The sequence below is a fragment of the Erpetoichthys calabaricus genome, chromosome 5 (assembly GCF_900747795.2).
Source record: "Erpetoichthys calabaricus chromosome 5, fErpCal1.3, whole genome shotgun sequence".
NCBI lineage: Eukaryota > Metazoa > Chordata > Cladistia > Polypteriformes > Polypteridae > Erpetoichthys > Erpetoichthys calabaricus.
In genome coordinates, this window is record NC_041398.2 from 44,453,325 (window position 1) to 44,471,973 (window position 18,649).

Below are 18,649 nucleotides of genomic sequence, written 5' to 3' on the forward strand. Positions count from 1 at the left end.
ACACAGCTTGCAATATAATTGGCATGGAGTTGTAAATAGCCAACTCATATTCTGAGACAGAACAAACAAGGCAATAGTCTACAGAAAGCATGTAGCCACTATTCCAGAATGCCACAAATATTGGAGACAGAGAAGTGTATGACGTTATATAATGATTCTCCAAAGGTGGCACCATGATGGCCTGTCTTGACAGAGCAGGAGTAATGATGGGGGTCATGAAAGGACTCCTCCCATGGTGCTGTTTTGCTGGAAGGTGGGTTATCTTTCAGCATGCATTAACAATACCCTATTCTCACATTACTGGGTGAGGCCAACTTGTACCACCAGCATCTAGTTAACCTAAAGGCTTCATCAAGATCACTCACTTAGATGTTTGTCCAACTGATAAATGCATGAGTGAGTCATTCTTGATGTACAGACCAGTGATTTCCAAACATGGTCCTGGAGACCCACAGTGGCTGCAGGTTTTTGTTCCAACCAGATTCACAATCAAGTGATAATACTTAATCTCATTTAATTAGCTGGTCTTGTTTCTCTTCTTATTCTGCATTCAGAAAAGCATAGCAGTATGATTTTTACTTTTATAAGACTAGGGGGTTCTGCCCCCTGCTCGCTTCACTCGCCAATCCCTAGGTGGGCACTATGCGCTACCCACTTTGTGGCTCTGCCACTCGTGTATGGGGAAGCGGATGTACAATATTAAACAGATTGTTATTTTCACGGGAATTGTTACTTATGTATAATAGACCTAACTATTTTACATTACAGCGAGTAATTAACCATAGTAAAAAAATAGTAAAACGTAATAAATTGAAAGAAAATTATGTTTCATGTTGCATTAGAGGCATTCGTTGCGTTATACATTTTAATTCTGTTTGGCATGGAAATTAACACGCAAATACTTTTTAAACTTACACTTTTACTGTAAAACTTCAGTAAAAACAACATTTGGAATTAACTTTTCGTCAATATCGCATTGAATTTTGATTCTGTGTTTGGAGTTACATTGTGATAACACAATGTATAACTGCCCGTGAGTGAATATCATTTCTTTCTCTAATAAATAAACCGACTTTTTCGAATGTTTGTCCCTGTGATTTGTTAATTGTCATAGCAAAGGTATTCTAACAGGAAACTGTAAACATTTTAATCTGTTTACATATGCCGTGTTCGCTCCTTCCTCTCCTTCTCTAATGCTGAGAAACTTGTCCATGCTTTTATCACATCCCGCATCGATTATTGTAATTCCCTACTGGCAGGCGCCCCTTCTAATCTTATATCACAGCTCCAGCTTATTCAAAACTCAGTTGCGAGAGTCCTTACTCGAACCAGCAGCAGTGAGCACATCACACCCATCCTGCTCCGTCTCCACTGGCTCCCTGTGTCTTACAGAATCGAATATAAAATCCTACTAATAACCTACAAAGCTTTAAATAACCTCGCGCCAAACTACATCAGTGACCTTCTCCATCACTATGTGCCTGCCCGCCCACTAAGGTCCTCTGTTTCTGGCAATCTTGTTGTGCCCCTCACTAATCTACACTCCATGGGTGACAGGGCCTTCAGCTGTATAGCGCCCAGACTCTGGAATGACCTACCAAAATTAATCAGGTCAGCTGACTCCATGAATTCTTTTAAAAAACAACTCAAAACTCATCTGTTCAGGAAGGCTTTTAGCTCTACTTGACTTTATTACCCTTCTCTCAGTTTACTTCTCTGTCAAGATGCTCATGTAACCTTTGTGTGTGTGTGCGAGACCATCAATTATGTTGTCTGTTTCTTTTTTTTTCAGAATTCACTGTCTTAATCTTCTTTATTTATTTATCTGGTTTGTACAATGCTATATACTGTATACGCTGCCGTTCTTTATTATATTCTGTAAGTGCCTTGAGCATGGGAAAGGTGCTATATAAATAAAATGTATTATTATTATTATTATTAATATGAATGGCATATCAAGATCTCCTTTGGTGTCTGATGTTATACCTTTCTTGTCGCCTGTTAAAATTTTACATGTCAGAATTGTTCGACCAATTTTGAATACAACTAATCTTGTCCTATCGCATAGCCCATCACTCAGACATAAATTACGCAATAACATTATGATACATCCTTCTTTCAACAGTAATTCAGCCAGTGGAAGACAGGACGGTATTAACGTTTGTACAGTAGATATTCTACAGGATATTGTAAGTTGATATTTTCATCTTCTGCACCATCACCACCAACTGTTTCAGCACAGTCTATTGATACACATTTAACTAATTTGCCGTGTAACCGATCGACAATTTTCGTGTTAATTTGTTTGACTTCATCGTTTCTCAGTGCTAGGATTGCCCGTGTTCACATTTCTTCTGTTGATAACTCTTCGGGATGAAATTCTTTAATAAGATTTGGACATAATATGTCTTCTTTGATTGGGAACTTAAAGTGAGGAAAACGTAAAAATTTATAAGAGCTGAGAGCGCAGGAACTGTCTGACAAAAGCATTCACACGAATGAGAGGTGAGAGGACTGCGAGCGTGGGCCGTTACCTGAAATGGTTGAGAGGAGGGTGGGACTTGAAAACAGTCCCTTGGCCACAGTCTCATCTCATCTCAAGAGTTTCTTTTATAATAGAGAGACATTTAGAAATATGTCTGTTTTTCCTATAGCTTTAAATGTTTATCACTCTTTATTAATTTTCCTTTTATTTGCCCTTTTTCTGTGTAGTTTTTTCCTTTCATTGAGGAGACACAGGGCTAAATAACACTGAAAGATGAAAGGCTGCAACTGCTTCAATATCAGACCCACTAAATAGTAAATAATCACTTAAATAACAAGTAAACCTGGAAAATCAGGATGTAAAACAGGATGAAAATATTGTTAAAATGTACAGTAAATTATCACCATATGACTGCTTAGTACCTTTTAATAAACATTTACCAAGCTTATGTAACCTGGGTCAGGTTTCAAAAAAGGAATATATATATAACCGCGAGTTTTGTGTAAATAAAGTTTATTGAAGTTGAGGAGATATATACGTAGGTGTCCTCGGATTGGCCAGAAAAAAAAAAGACCGCGTTGCAATATAGTTTTTTTTTTTTGGAGGGTGAAGGTACGAAAAGGAGAAGAGGGGAGTGTGAGAGAGGAAGAGAAGAAAAGAGAGTTCAGGCAAAACGCCTAAACGAAAGAAAGAAAGAGAGTCGCATTTGAGGCAGCACGCCGAAGCAAGACGGACAGAAAGGGAAGAGAGAGTCGCAGTTGAAGCAAACCGCCGAAACAAGACGGAGGAAGAACTAGAAGGAGTCACGGTTGAGGCAGCAAGCTGAAACATGACAGAAAGAACGAGAAAGTCGGAGTTGAGGCAGCACGCCGAAAACAAGACGAACAGAACGAAAGAGAAAAGAGAGGCAGGTTGAGGCAAAACGCCGAAACAAGACAGAGAGAGAGAGAAAGAAGGAGGGTGTTAAATGTAGCAAACGGCTAAAACACAAAGAAGAGTTGGTTGATAAAGGGAAAGACGGCAGGCAGGACACAAGGCAGAAATGGTGATCAGTGAGTAAAGAGGGTGTTTGAGAGAGAGGGAGAAGGAGGAATATACAAAACCAAGGTCGGTGTGTTTTTTTGTTTATTTGTTTTAAAGTGGCTTGAGTAAACTTTCCAGTGAAGGGGCCAGTTTCTGGTTTTTTTTTTTTGTTGGCCACTACGCACCCGAGCTACATTTGGGGCCCCCAACGGAGTGAGTAATATTCATTGATTGTGGAAATAAGTCCGGGTGAGCTCACCAATAGTTTCGGACCCATTGTATGTAGGCCTATATATATACATATATGGTTCTAAATACGTTATTGTTTGTGTTTTGTGTATAGTGTATATAGTTGTAATTTATCAATTTAGAAAACCTATTCACGTTTCAATTCAGTAAAGAGAGTTTTTGTTTATATATTTGAGTAACTGATTTGATTATTGATTATAAGGCTGAAGGTGGGCGATAGTGTACCTTCCCACAATAGAGGTGGCGACACCATTATAAAAGAGCTCAGGACCTTGCATACCGATAAAGGAAGGGTGGTGCAAGGGGGTTACACTTAGTTTTGTAATTTTTACATTGACTCCGAAACATAGAAGTCCAATTAAAAACAGACGATGGTTGGAGCAAAAACCTGAAGCCACAGGGGGTCCCCAGGACTGAGTTTGAGAGCCACCGGTATAGACGTGTAAGTGTAAGTGTTCTGGGGTCACCTTCATCTGACCCTGTCTGGTCTTCACCTGTAAATTCAAGCCAGATGTGGGGTCTCTAAACGTGGTCATCAGTACAATGGAGTGAAAAATCGACTCACTTGCCGAATTGTTTAATCTGATCTTCTATAATCTTGCAAACTACAGCCATACTTCTGGGAGCAAAAATCTGCAACAGTGTGTATAAGTAATTGACAGTCATTGTGTGTTTACTTCTCACCCCAGGAGGACTGGTACGATAATAAACAATAACGTGTGCACACCAAGACAGCTTCTTATAATACGTACATTCTCCAGTTGTGTCTGTCGAACCTCTTCCTGAAGAAATTCATTTTCATGCCGCCTGTAATCAGCATTGTTAAGGACCATTACAAACAATGTTAAGCTGTTATGCACTTTCATTTTTTTTTAAACCTTTTTCATGGGAGGTACCATGTGTGAATTGTATATGACACAGACAGTTCAACTTTGTCTTTATAAGATGACCTTTACTGAAATAAATGCATTAATACAGCTCAGGGTGGTGAAGTGATATACAACCAGTCAAAATGTGTCACTGTGCAGAGCCAAACAAGCAATCTTTACTTTACAAGGAGTCTTTCTATAGCAGAGACCTTCCCAAAATTTACAAATATATTTTGTTTAGGAGAGGCCCAGGCAGGCTGCATGACTTGCTCGGGGTCACACAGTCAAACAAAGACAGAGGTCGGAATTAAATCGGCAGCTTTGGGGGCTTTGAGTCCAGCCTATGGCAACTACACCACAGCACATTTCATGTCACGTACCCAGGAATGCACAGACTAATTTATGGAGTGTCTCTCCACAATGAACACTACTGCCGAGTGCACTTGCACATATTGAGGTACTCGCCATAACAGCTTGCTCTGCCAATCGTGCAAAGAATAAGTGCTTGTTGTATGTATACTTGTATGGTTACAGAACATCTTATTGAATTAAAGAATATTCTGTGCTTCATGCATCAAGAACTTTGACTTTTGCTCTCGAGGTTGCTCCAGACTAAGTAACACCTGCTTGACCATACAAATAAACTGGTGATGATAAATACCAAAAATATCAAAAAATTGGCAGAGCAACAGAGATGGAAGAAATGACACTTGCTTGTACGCCAAAATGTATTATGAAAATGAATGCAGTAATACGCATTACAAACTGCAACAGCCTTAAAGCCTGTATTCTGTATGTGGGTTGCTGAAATTGGAGTACCTGGTATGTGTCTATTACTATCTGCATATTCACTGCTCTCATTTCCGGATGTTGTAAACCTTTATGCTATGTACTGCTTAGAAATATATGTGCAAGATTCAAATTTGTGATATCTAAAGTGTCATCCATGAGCTGTACAGAGATAGAAGGACACATTTAAAAGGCACAAAGTTATACTGCCTGTGACTTTGTGCAGGAATTTTCTCAGGGCAACATACTGTAGGTAAGTTATACAGTACTTCAAGTTATTGATGTACATTTGTATTTGAGCCCTTTGATGTACGTATATCAAGGTACCTTCATTTTAACCTGAAGGGCCGCATTCTCTACAGGTTTTCATTTAAACCAAATTTCTTAATTAGAGCCCATTTATTTACTACTAAAACAGTATTTTTGGGGGGGGGTTAGTTTTAGTTAACCTGCTTGTTATGATTCACAACCCTTAATGGACGATTATAGTTTTAAACAGCTCCATTTAAGTGTTGATTGTTGCCTGTTGCCTTAACCAGCCATTAGTTAATAATGAGGTGCAAATGACAAAGGAACCACCAGCTCTCCATTTTAATGTGAGTATATGCGCCATGGTGTATCTGTGTTAAGAAAATATACTGAAAAATAAATGAGAAAGAAGGGAAGGACCAAGAAATACAAATCTGTTCAGGGCCACAAAATATATGGATGATGTTCTCAGAAAGAAAAAAATTAAAAATCTACAATGCGATAGTTCTTTTATTCTTCCAAGAAAAATCTTTAACAAACCAAGTAGTTAAATACCAAGTTTCATTATCTGAAAAGGCCTGTCATCTAATTACAAAACTGATTGGAACAAAAACCTGCAGCCACTGTGGTCCTCCAGGGCCATAACTGAGGACCCCCATGGATATACAGTACGTACTGTACATATTAGTAGATCTAGGCCTAAATAAGTTTGCTGTCATTTAGGGTCTTTGTAGTGAGGCTGCCTAAGGACGTCACTATGTGTGATTTTCCACTTAACGCGATGTATCCTTTATGTAAGACAATGTTCTACTGTACTGAGGCATGAGAAAGGAATGGAGTAATAATTACAGACTTACAGAATTAGCCAGCAGGTGGTGTTAAAGCAATATATTACCCACCATTGCTGTAAATGACAAGCATCACTATTTGACCAGATAGTCAGCAGATTGGGTGACTTTGTAGAAAATTAACACTGAAGTTAATCCTGCACTGTAAAGAAACATTTATGTCTCCTGGAGAGACAAGCTCTTTCTTGAGGTGGATTTTAAAAAGTCAGCCCTGTCTCAAGACCAAACTGGTGAGGAGGCAAATGAAATACTGCTGGGGTGGGGACCGGCTGGAGCCAGGCCTGCACATGTTCATCTTTTTAAATTTCCCTGCAAACTTTTCGGATTCTGTGGCTCAGACTTGTGTGTCAGGCAGTGCCACCTGGTGGCTAAGTTACTGAACAATACAGCACATGGCTGCCTTTTCAATGCCCACCATTTAATCACTTTGCGACTTTGAGCAAATCACATTACCTGCCGCTATTTAGAAAATGGAAACATTTGCACTGTGTTCGTGAAGTGCTATGGGATGTTGTTCACTTTAATAGTAAATTATATATAGCACATTTCCAAAGTGTAGAGAGTTCAGGTTGTATTACTTTCAGTTTGTGAAAACTCAGTCCAGATGGCAAAGAAAAATTATAGCTTGTAAGGATACAGATTTTCTGCTTTCAGTTTCAGTTCTTCCAGGTGTTCTGACAGCTGTTCATACCTGAAATTATATAATGCACTATTAACAAGAGACAACTTTAAATAAACCCAATGTTTATCGATAGTAGCTAAATATTTTTTTTAATGCTCCCATAGAAACCCGAGTTTAGAAAGGGGCTGATACCGTCTGTCAACCCACTGCCCTACAGGCATGAAAGATAGCATAAGAAAAACGAGGTGAAACAGAACCAAGAAAATACGCACATAGAAATGAATGCAAGCTAAGGGCTAGCGCCATTAGACACACATACAGTGCATCCGGAAAGTATTCACAGCACATCACTTTTTCTACATTTTGTTATGTTACAGCCTTATTCCAAAATGGATTAAATTCATTTTTTTCCTCAGAATTCTACAACACAACACCCCATAATGACAACGAGAAAAAAGTTTACTTGAGATTTTTGCAAATTTTTAAAAATAAAAAAATTGAGAAAGCACATGTACATAAGTATTCACAGCCTTTGCCGTGAAGCTCGAAATTGAGCTCAGGTGCATCCTGTTTCCCCTGATCATCCTTGAGATGTTTCTGCAGCTTAATTGGAGTCCACCTGTGGTAAATTCAGTTGACTGGACATGATTTGGAAAGGCACACACCTGTCTATATAAGGTCCCACAGTTGACAGTTCATATCAGAGCACAAACCAAGCATGAAGTCAAAGGAATTGTCTGTAGACCTCCGAGACAGGATTGTCTCGAGGCACAGATCTGGGGAAGGTTACAGAAAAATATCTGCTGCTTTGAAGGTCCCAATGAGCACAGTGGCCCCCAGCATCCGTAAGTGGAAGAAGTTCGAAACCACCAGGACTCTTCCTAGAGCTGGCCGGCCATCTAAACTGATCGATCGGGGGAGAAGGGCCTTAGTCATGGAGGTGACCAAGAACCCGATGGTCACTCTGTCAGAGCTCCAGAGGTCCTCTGTGGAGAGAGGAGAACCTTTCAGAAGGACAACCATCTCTGCAGCAATCCACCAATCAGGCCTATATGGTAGAGTGGCCAGACGGAAGCCACTCCTTAGTAAAAGGCACATGGCAGCCCGCCTGGAGTTTGCCAAAAGGCACCTGAAGGACTCTCAGACCATGAGAAAGAAAATTCTCTGGTCTGATGAGACAAAGATTGAACTGTTTGGTGTGAATGGCTGACTTCATGTTTGGAGGAAACCAAGCACCGCTCATCACCAGGCCAATACCATCCCTACAGTGAAGCATGGTGGTGTTAGCATCATGCTGTGGGGATGTTTTTCAGCGGCAGAGACTGGGAGACTAATCAGGATAAAGGGAAAGATGACTGCAGCAATGTACAGAGACATCCTGGATGAAAACCTGCTCCAGAGTGCTCTTGACCTCAGACTGGGGCGACAGTTCATCTTTCAGCAGGACAACGACCCTAAGCACACATCCAAGATATCAAAGGAGTGGCTTCAGGACAACTCTGTGAATGTCCTTGAGTGGCCCGATTAAACATCTCTGGAGAGATCTTAAAATGGCTGTGCACCGACGCTTCCCATCCAACCTGATGGAGCTTGAGAGGTGCTGCAAAGAGGAATGGGCGAAACTGGCCAAGGATAGGTGCGCCAAGCTTGTGGCATCATATTCAAAAAGACTTGAGGCTGTAATTGCTGCCAAAGGTGCATCGACAGTATTGAGCAAAGGCTGTGAATACTTATGTACATGTAATTTCTCAGTTTTTTTTATTTTTAATAAATTTGCAAAAACCTCAAGTAAACTTTTTTCACATTGTCATTATGGGGTGTTGTGTGTAGAATTCTGAGGAAAAAAATGAATTTAATCCATTTTGGAATAAGGCTGTAACATAACAAAATGTGGAAAAAGTGATGCGCTGTGAATACTTTCCAGATGCACTGTATCTTGTAGCCTGTTTTTCTTAAAATTGCAATGAAGAACAAAGAGAACCTGTTGCCAAGTATAATTACCTAATGTACAGTACATAACAAAAAGCCAACCATAAGTAAAGAATTAAAGTACACATTGTCACTTTTGTCCTTTCAAGTTTTACAGCATATATTCATGGACAGATTCCAAAAGAGTCTACACAAGCATGGGGGACATAAGAATGACCATTTTACCCGGTCTACAAGCCTTTAGGTGGAAGTGTTTTTACTGATGCAATGGTACACTGTGACATTGCACTGATCAATAACATTAAAACCTCAAACAGGTAAAGTGAATAACATTGATTATCACGTTACAATGGCACCTGCCAAGGCGTGGGATATACAGTATTAGGCAGCAAGTGAACAGTCAGTTCTTGAATGTTGGAAGCAGAATAAAAATGAATAAGCATAAGAATCTGTGCAACTTCAACAACAGCCAAACTGTGATGGCTAGACAACTCGGTTAGAGCATCTCCAAGACAGCAGGTCTTGTGGGGTTGTTCCCAGTATGCAGTATCTACCAGAAGTGGTCCATGGAAGGACAACTGGTGAACCGGAGACAGGGTCATGGGTGCCTAAGGCTCATTGATGCTTGTGGGAAGTGAAGGCTAGCCTGTCTGGTCCGATCCCATAGAAAAGCTACTGTAGCACAGCCTCGAAAGGGCAAAGCTGGTTTGGCAACACAAGGGCGACTTACACAATATTAGACAGATGATTGGAATGTTGTGACTGATCAGTGTATGTGCTGTAGATAATAACATTGTTATTATTATAATTATTATTACTGTATGGCTTTTTGCTCAATCTCTCGTTTTTTATCCGCTCCAGGCAGATTTATAGCTGTACCATACTCTGTCTGTCTATTTTTTCATAATTGATTAGCGAGACTCCGAGGGATATTTAGATTTGGATATTTGTTGTGTCTATCCACTGACTTGTGCTGCTTAATCACCTTTTCATGGCGTTGCTTGGATTGTTTTATACTACAATTACGAAACCCATTTCACTACAGACAGGTGATTACTGCTGCACTAATTATGGGTCTTCTAAAACCAACTGGCTTCACCGATGAAGATTTTGGTGTGTCATAATAAAGGGGTAAATACTTACAAATATAAAACACAAAATAATTGATCATGTAAGTAGTTTAGACCTCTTTGAAGAAACCCGTTTTCACTTTGACATTAAATAACGCTTTCCTGTTAATTAGCGACAAAAAAGCCAAATTAAATCCACTGTGATTCAATGTTGTATAATAATAAAATGACAATAAAACTTCCAAAGGGATGAATATTTCTTATACAGACTGTACCGTCATGTGTTGAAATTGATGTCTACGGTTCTCCCATTCAAGCGAGAGTTCTTCCAGACTCACTTGGTGGTAAGTGACTAGCTCCCTGGAAGACTACAATGATTACTCTACCAAAACGTATGCAACATCCCAGATCAGGAATATATTTATCAACATAACAATTCAAAGAGAATGGCTTACATTGATAACTTATTTTGGCATTTATTTAACAAACATGTCTATTCCAATACAGGGTCATGTGCCCCAGCAGTTTTGGGACAGGACAGATTGCAGCCCTGTCAGTGTCCATCGAAGGGGCACAATGACTCACACGACTTTATTTACTCATATCAAGAAATGTACAGTTTCCAACCAATCTAAACTAAATGTCTTTGGAATATGGGAATGTTGGAATTACTGGAAAAGCCCCCTGCAATATGGGGAACATATTGGGAAACCAGTGCACTGGAGCTGTAAATTAGCAGCAGTAATTACAGATTTCATGTATAAGGTGTCACCCAAGGAAAAATGATTTTTATTTGAGGGTATTATCCTGTGATTAATGAAAAGTGACACACTAGAACAGAGGATATAAAGGTGAACTAAATTGTGTGAAACAGCTTACTCCTTTTTCATGATGGCCTCTTTTTCTTCAGGATCTAGTCCCGAATCCTCGGCTTCAGATACACTTGACTCAGCAACCGCCTTCTTCTTTTTCTTGGGCATCCTGTCAAATCTACCAGAGGCTGCACCTATGGACAGGAATCCAAAAAGAGAGAGCGGGTCAATAGCTCTACAGTAACAAAACTATGACATTTACTCAATTTGTGTAGACTTGACCGGCAGACTTTTTTCCTGGCATCAGTTTTTGAGGATGACTCAAGGCTGAAGAGGCATCATGATTCCAAGGAAAGGGTGTCCATACTCTGTTCTGTAACAGCAGGCATGTGGCGTGTACATTCTCACGATGAAGACGTGGGCCAGTGAAGTGTACGTTTGTGGGACTTCAAATCAGGGGCCATATTAAATTGCAATGTAAATAAGAGGCTAATCAGTTTGGCTCTTATTATACAGGGTCCTATCCCACTGTCCTATTTATGATCAATGACCTAAATGGCCCGAGGTGCGTAGAAAGAAAAAAACACATTGTTTCAGGTATTACACCGTGAACAATAAAAAAGGCATAAATAAAGAGCAGACACTCTGATCAATTACAATTGCTTGGAAGAAGAAAACAGATATGGAGGAACATTTGAGACTTTGCTTATGAATTTAGGTTAATGGGTATAATAGGAGTTAAACCATAATGGAGTTTAATTTCTATTCGGTATTACTTGCTATTTTATCCAATAATTATGTAAGATTTCAAAAAAAGGGGCCCGAGTTGCCTCGAAAGCTTGCATATTGTAATCTTTCTAGTTAGCCAATAAAAGGTGTCATTTTGCTTGGCTTTTCTCTACATTCATAATGGCTAACACGGTACAGCACCCTAGTACAACATGGATTGAATAAAGACAAGAGTTTTATGGCCAGATATGAGGATTGTTTACATCTCTCAGAATGACAGACAACCTGTCTACAGACCCACATTGTTTTGAAAAAACTCATTACAAACTTCAAAAGACTTTGTTGGACAGTTATCTTATCCAGAGATCTTGACAATACATTGTTCTTTTCTCTCTTGCTAAATTAACCCTAGCCTGAATGAATCTATTAATTTTTTACATTCAAAATCTCTCATTTAAATTTTTACCAATGTTGTTTCTTGTCCTAGAGTGTGTATATAAACATAGGAAACTTCAGTTTCTGTATTACATCTTGCCTGAAGAAGGGGCCTGAGTTGCCTCGAAAGCTTGCATATTGTAATCTTTCTAGTTAGCCAATAAAAGGTGTCATTTTGCTTGGCTTTTCTCTAAAAAAAGTAAAATAACTACTTAAATTACATGGAACACGTTCCTTAAAGACCCTACACTGAAGGTCACATTTGAATAAGTGGGTTTGATAAGGAGAGACCTGTTCATCTTGCAAAATGGTGAATTTTGAAGCAATTGTATGATAAGGGCAGGAGAGATATCCATCCATCCATTTTCCAACCCGCTGAATCCGAACACAGGGTCACGGGGGTCTGCTGGAGCCAATCCCAGCCAACACAGGGCACAAGGCAGGAACCAATCCCGGGCAGGGTGCCAACCCACCGCAAGACACACACCAAGCACACACTAGGGCCAATTTAGAATCGCCAATCCACCTAACCTGCATGTCTTTGGACTGTGGGAGGAAACCCACGCAGACACGGGGAGAACATGCAAACTCCACGCAGGGAGGACCTGGGAAGCGAACCCGGGTCTCCTAACTGCAAGGCAGCAGCGCTACCACTGTGCCACCGTACTGCCCAGGAGAGTTATGCACTGAGTAATACTGCTGCCTTACAGGCCATCTCTCTGCATTTAATTCTTGCCCTAAGCCTTATGTAATGTTTGTCTTGGTCCCTTCCACCATGATCTATTTTTTCTACATCTCTTGAGCATGCTGTCAGGTCAAATGGTGTCTCTAAATTGCCCCCAGAACAAGCACTGTATATGTACGTCTTGTGGTGGACTTCTGCATTCTCTACACTTGCAGCTGTTGGGAAAGTCTCCAGTTGTCTGCCACAGTGGCACTCCAAGTGTTTCGGACTGAGGACAAGTCTGTTAATGTCCATTCTAACAGATGAACACTGGACTCTTCCAAAGTTATCTTTTAAAAGGTGTTTACAGTACAGGAAAAATACTAAAGATTCAAATCACATTTCAAAGTCTAAAATGTCATGGTACCGTGACTTTTCTTTTTTTAGTTCTATGGATTTATCATTCTGTGATTCATTTACTGTTCGTCACTCAGTTGCATTTGGCAAAGGGGTCAGTGCATTAGGGCGGCACGGTGGTGCAGTGGTAGTGCTTGTGCCTCGCAGTTAGGAGACCTGGGTTTGCTTCCTCGGTCCTCCCTGTGTGGAGTTTGCATGTTCTCCCCGTGTCTGCGTGGGTTTCCTCCCACAGTCCAAAGACATGCAGGTTAGGTGCATTGGCAATTCTAAATTGTCCCGTGTGTGTGCCCTGCCCAGGGTTTGTTTCCTGCCTTGTGCCCAGTGTTGGCTGGGATTGGCTCCAGCAGACCCCTGTGACCCTGTAGTTAGGATATAGCGGGTTGGATAATGGATGGATGGTCAGTACAGTAATATGCATATTTCCACTACCATTGGACTGGCCTCCCATCCAGAACTGAATCCTGTCTTATACTTGTATTGTGTGGCTCTGTCTCTTCATGATCCCAAATTAGAATAAATTGGTTTAAAAATAAATGGGTGAAGTTCTGAAAACACAGCTGGCGAACAGCTGGTGTTTAATTAATGTTTCTGCTAAAGGTATGTTTGGATTTGTCGAACTATTAAGTCAATTTACAGTTATTCATTATGTGTTAGAAATATTATGCAGTGTTTATTTAAGTAACATATTCAGAGGTAGCAGTATGGATGGAAAACACCATGTCATACCACCTGGAGCCTTGGTTTAGTTATTGGCTGTAGGTGGTAAGTTTCTTATTATTTGGTAGTGAGAAGACAAGCAAAATGACCCCTTTTATTGGCTAACTAAAAAGATTACAATATGCAAGCTTTCGAGGCAACTCAGGCCCCTTCTTCAGGCAAGAGTTATTATCTGGTGTTATTTTTAATAGAAGATGTGTCCTCACTATCGGCTTTTGTGTTCATTTTATGTTGCTGGTATTCTCCTACTGCCACTAGTCTGTAGGACACCTGCAAATAAGAATTTTATTGTACAAGTTATTCTCTTTGAGAATTGTATCCTCTAGATCAGCTATTCAAGTAAGGTTTATTCATTGTTTCCCTTTTACATTTGGTCACATCTGACACAGGCACATCAAAAATGGATAAAAATAAATAGAAAACCCAGAACTGAGCAGAATCTGAAGTAGTAGCAATATTTGTTCCCCCCAATTTTGAAATAAAAAACAAACATAGATGTTGGTCATATCTGACCTTGGAACCTCTCAAAGTGCATAAAAACAAAAAAATATTGCTAATACTGTGCACTAACACTTATTTCCCATTTGAAATAAAATAAAATATTTTGGTCATGTATGACCCAGGCACATCACAAAGTGCATCCAACAGAATAAAAAAGAACGATCAATGCAATCAAAAGCTGTTAGTGCACAAACCCATAACAAGCGATAACACGTACAGTAAATAAAACATCTACAGCATACTGAGGTTCATTTTAAATCACCACAGGTGTGATTAGCTGTGTTCTTTTGTAAACAAAAAGGACCCAAAAAAAAATAAATAAAAAGCCTCACTTATTTCAGGTAAATGTGGTAAACAGTTCACTTGTTGACGCTAAGAAAGTGCACCTTCCTCCTCTGCATATCAAACAAAGCTGAATGTGATGTTAACATTTCAAAGAACATTTACAGAATGGAAGATGATCATCATGCCAGAGAGACAAGTTGTCAAATTAGGACCCGAGTGCTGATGTGCAGCGGGTGCCACCTCAGCACCACACCACTTCTGATCCCCGACAGGCCTGACCCCATTGGCTGTCTGGCGGTTTTGACTTTTCTGGGGAAGGGTGTCCCGAGGGCTTCCCCCCATCCCCTTCATAATGCGCAGCTGAGCTACTCCTGTGGACAGCAGAAAGGAGTCCTTTCTGTCATCTCAGACCTGCGTGGTTTTCTTTTGTTATTTTAAATGGTGGCTGGAGTGCCAATCCTGCCATCAACCTCCATGATTTCCCTACAAGTTGGAGGACTACTTGCAGGGTTGGATGTAGCTTAATGTCATACCCAGCACAGATCCGAAGTTTGTCAGGGGTGTGTTCTTGCTCCTACTCTGTTCAATACTTGCATGGACTAGGCAAGGTCGTGGGGTCCAGTGGCTGGGGTCTTGACTTTGCCGACGATGCTGTGATCTTCGTGTAGTTAATGGAGGCTCTGATCGGGGCGTTTGAGAGACTGAGCGAGGAGTGTGAATGTCTGGGCTTGCGAGTGTCCTGGATAAAAACTGAAATCCAGGCCTTTAGTGACCTCTTAGGAGTGTGTCTGTCTGCGGAGAGAGTGTCGACCTTGTTGAGAGGTTTACTTACCTTGGCAGTGACATTCATGTCTCTGGTGACTCTTCCTATGAAGTCAGTAGATGGATTGGGAGAGCATGGGGGGTCACATATTGCATATTGTGTGTGGTGCTCCTGATATCTATGCAAAAGGATGAAGGTCCGAGTCTTTAGAGTCCTGGTGCTTGCTATAAGATTGTGAAACATGGACGCAATCCAGTGACCTGAGATGAAGACTGGACTCTTTCAGTACTGCGTCTCTTCAGAGAATCCTTGGGTACTGCTGGTTTGACTTTGTGTCGAATGAATGGTTACTCATGGAGTCCCAAATGAGGCACATTACCTGCATTGTGACGGAGTGTCAGTAAGGGCACTACGCCCATGTGGCGTGATTCCCCGAGGGTGATCCGGCTCGTAAGATCATCATTGTTGAAGACCCAAGTGGCTGGACCAGGCCAAGGGGTCGCCCACGTAACACCGGACTGTGGCAGATAGATGGTCATTTCCAGAGGGTGAGACTGGACCGAGTGTCTGCCTGGGGGGTTGCCAACCAGGATCCCGAGCTGTTTCGTCATGTGGTGGGTGCGGCAATGAGCTGTACCAATGCATGCTCTCCAACCTGACCTGACCTTACAGAAAGCTATGCACATCAAGGAATACCCATGTAAAGTAATTTCAATACAGAGAAGGGATTTCAGAGTCCCTCAAGTCCAGACTTACTTCTACCAAATGCACCCCATGCCATAACACCTCAAAAAATTCACCGAGTAAAGAAATTACAAAGGACAGTGACAATTCAGAATACTAACACAGCTGGCAAACCAAAGTCATGCAAAAAATGCAGACTGCCTAAATGTACAGGACCCAAATTATTCACGACACATAGGAGCTGGGCACATATACAAAGCAGGATCACAAAAGGCTGAGACATTGTGACGCACTCAAAGAGAGCTCTGAACACAAAGTCTAGTCATGCCGTAACACTGATCTCTAACAGCAGGTCTTGTGAAGTGAAGCAAGAGGTTTCAGCAAATGACCCTGAATTGCTAAAGAATGTAGTAGTTAAAAAATAATTTGTTTTTTAATAATTATGTCTCGGAAGGTTACAGTGTACTTGCTTCAGAGCATGAGAGTGATAAAATAATTAATTGAAAAGGAATTAAGTTTTAGTTATTGTATTTATAAAATCGCCTTATTCATAAGGTATAACAAAAGAGGTATTAAGTACACCTACCACTAGGGGCAGTGTTATCCTAGGTGGTGGTTCTTTGTCACTACAGAAGTTTCACAACTATTGAAAGCTCAGAGTTGCTACACATTTTCAATGAAAAGGAGTCAATTGATGTAAGGCTGTAGATAAAGCGGTTTTGTCAAGTCCTTTCTTTGTGAATATTCAGACATCTTAACACTATGCCTTGTCTTTCTGGCACCTTAACAATCACAGACTCTTAATCATTATCTCACTTTCTATAGCTATCTCCACTATGGTTGGATATAAAGAGTGCACAGCACAACTATAATGACCTATCTGGGCTCAGAGCTGCAAGCCATTTTCAATAGAAAGGAGCTGTAAATACTGCTGTTTTATGTACTATAATTTTGGAAATACACAGACACCATTCTGCAGGGCTAGACTCTGGCCCCTGTGACACTGAATTGGATTCAGCAGACTTCAGAAGATTATCTCTTTTATGACACAAAGCCCAACCTTCAATTCACTTTAATACCCACAGACCCTTGGCACTGCCTTGACTTCTTTGAGTTTCTAGAATACAGGTGGACAGCTTTAGGGTGGCCAGTGGGACAGTGGCTAATACTTCTATCTCACCGTTTCCATTGTGTAGATTCTGGGTCACATTACTGTATAAGCCCCACCCCATAGTACCATATTTTCCTCCCACATCTCAATAACAGATGTCTCTAAATAGGCCCGGTAAGTCACTGTGTGAGTGTGTGTGCCCAGCAATAACCTGGCGTCTCATCTTGGGTTGTTACCTGCTTTGCAGAGGCTAATGCCAGATAGGCTCCAGCTCCCATAATTTTGTAATGGGAAAGGTGAATTCATGAACTAGAGAAAAGGATAAGCAAGTTGAAAATAAAACTCTTAATTAATGGGTGTTTCAGAATGAATATATCTCCCTTTTTTCTGTAGCTGCAATTTGATTATACTTTGGGCATCCATAATGAATATAATTAACATGTATTTAGTATTATCTATTTTATTTTTCTCAAAGCTTATAACAATGAAAATTTGAACACTGGTTTATTTCTAACACTTAGTGATGGTGAACTAGTATAATATGGACGTATTAAAGCTATTTAAGTAAAGGAAATGGTTCAGCGTGTCTAAAACGGATAAGTACACGCAATTCCAATCGCTTTATACTTAGTAAAAACCTAGAACTTTGCTATAATTATTGATATATGTGTATCCGTATTTGTATCTTAGCATACTTAAGATAATTATTTATATATGCATATTTGTGGCTTTTTATGCCTGCTGCCGTAACATTACAATTTCGTTTGTTTGTAAAAAAAAGTTCCTGGGTATCTATCTAAAAACTTTTCCGTACTTTAGGAGACTATTGGGTGTCCCTAAATGGATTTTTGCACCTTTGAGGTTATTAAAGTATTCCTTAATATTTATAACAATGTTCTTTAACAGAAACAAATCTCAGTTTACTACCCCCTTTCAGAAATAAAAGTCGTAACGCCTGTAAAGTTAGAACTTTGTATGAAAAGAAGAACAAATCAAAACAACATACCAGGTACCTGTCGCAGGCGTAAAGCGTTCCCGTCGTCACGGAAACCACGCTACAAAAATTGACGCTTAATGTATACGTCATCAGAGGGCGCCGAAAAGCCGACCGTAGAGAGTCTCCAATAAGTACTTCTGGGACGTAAAGTGCGAGGGCGGTGATATTTCGGAGGCACCTGTCGTTGAAATAGTTGTCTAAACAATTTTAAAATATCTTGTTTTCAATGTACACATACACTCTGTCGGTTTTGTGTCTGTTTCTGGCCAACTGAAATAGTGTGGTGCTGAGGTGTCACCCATTGCATGGCTGCACTCGGGTCCTAATCTGGGGTCCTGAGTTGGTTTCTCATGGTGGGTGCGGCAATGTGTTGTATTAGCGCGTGCTCCTAACCTTCCTCC

The 18,649-nt window shown here is 40.4% G+C and overlaps 1 protein-coding gene across 1 annotated transcript in view; it reads right to left on the bottom strand.

Annotated features, from left to right (window-relative positions):
- Positions 1-18,298, bottom strand: part of ccdc166 (coiled-coil domain containing 166) — a 38,063-nt gene extending 19,765 nt beyond the window's left edge. Inside the window, exons 1-4 of the mRNA XM_028801486.2 lie at positions 18,258-18,298; positions 11,013-11,139; positions 7,150-7,203; positions 4,510-4,564 (exon numbers count right to left, since the gene is read on the bottom strand). Coding sequence (XP_028657319.2) covers positions 4,510-4,564; positions 7,150-7,203; positions 11,013-11,113 — 210 coding nt within the window. The 5' untranslated portion in view covers positions 11,114-11,139; positions 18,258-18,298. The remainder of the gene's footprint in view (positions 1-4,509; positions 4,565-7,149; positions 7,204-11,012; positions 11,140-18,257) is intronic.
- Between the last annotated feature and the right edge of the window lie 351 nt (positions 18,299-18,649).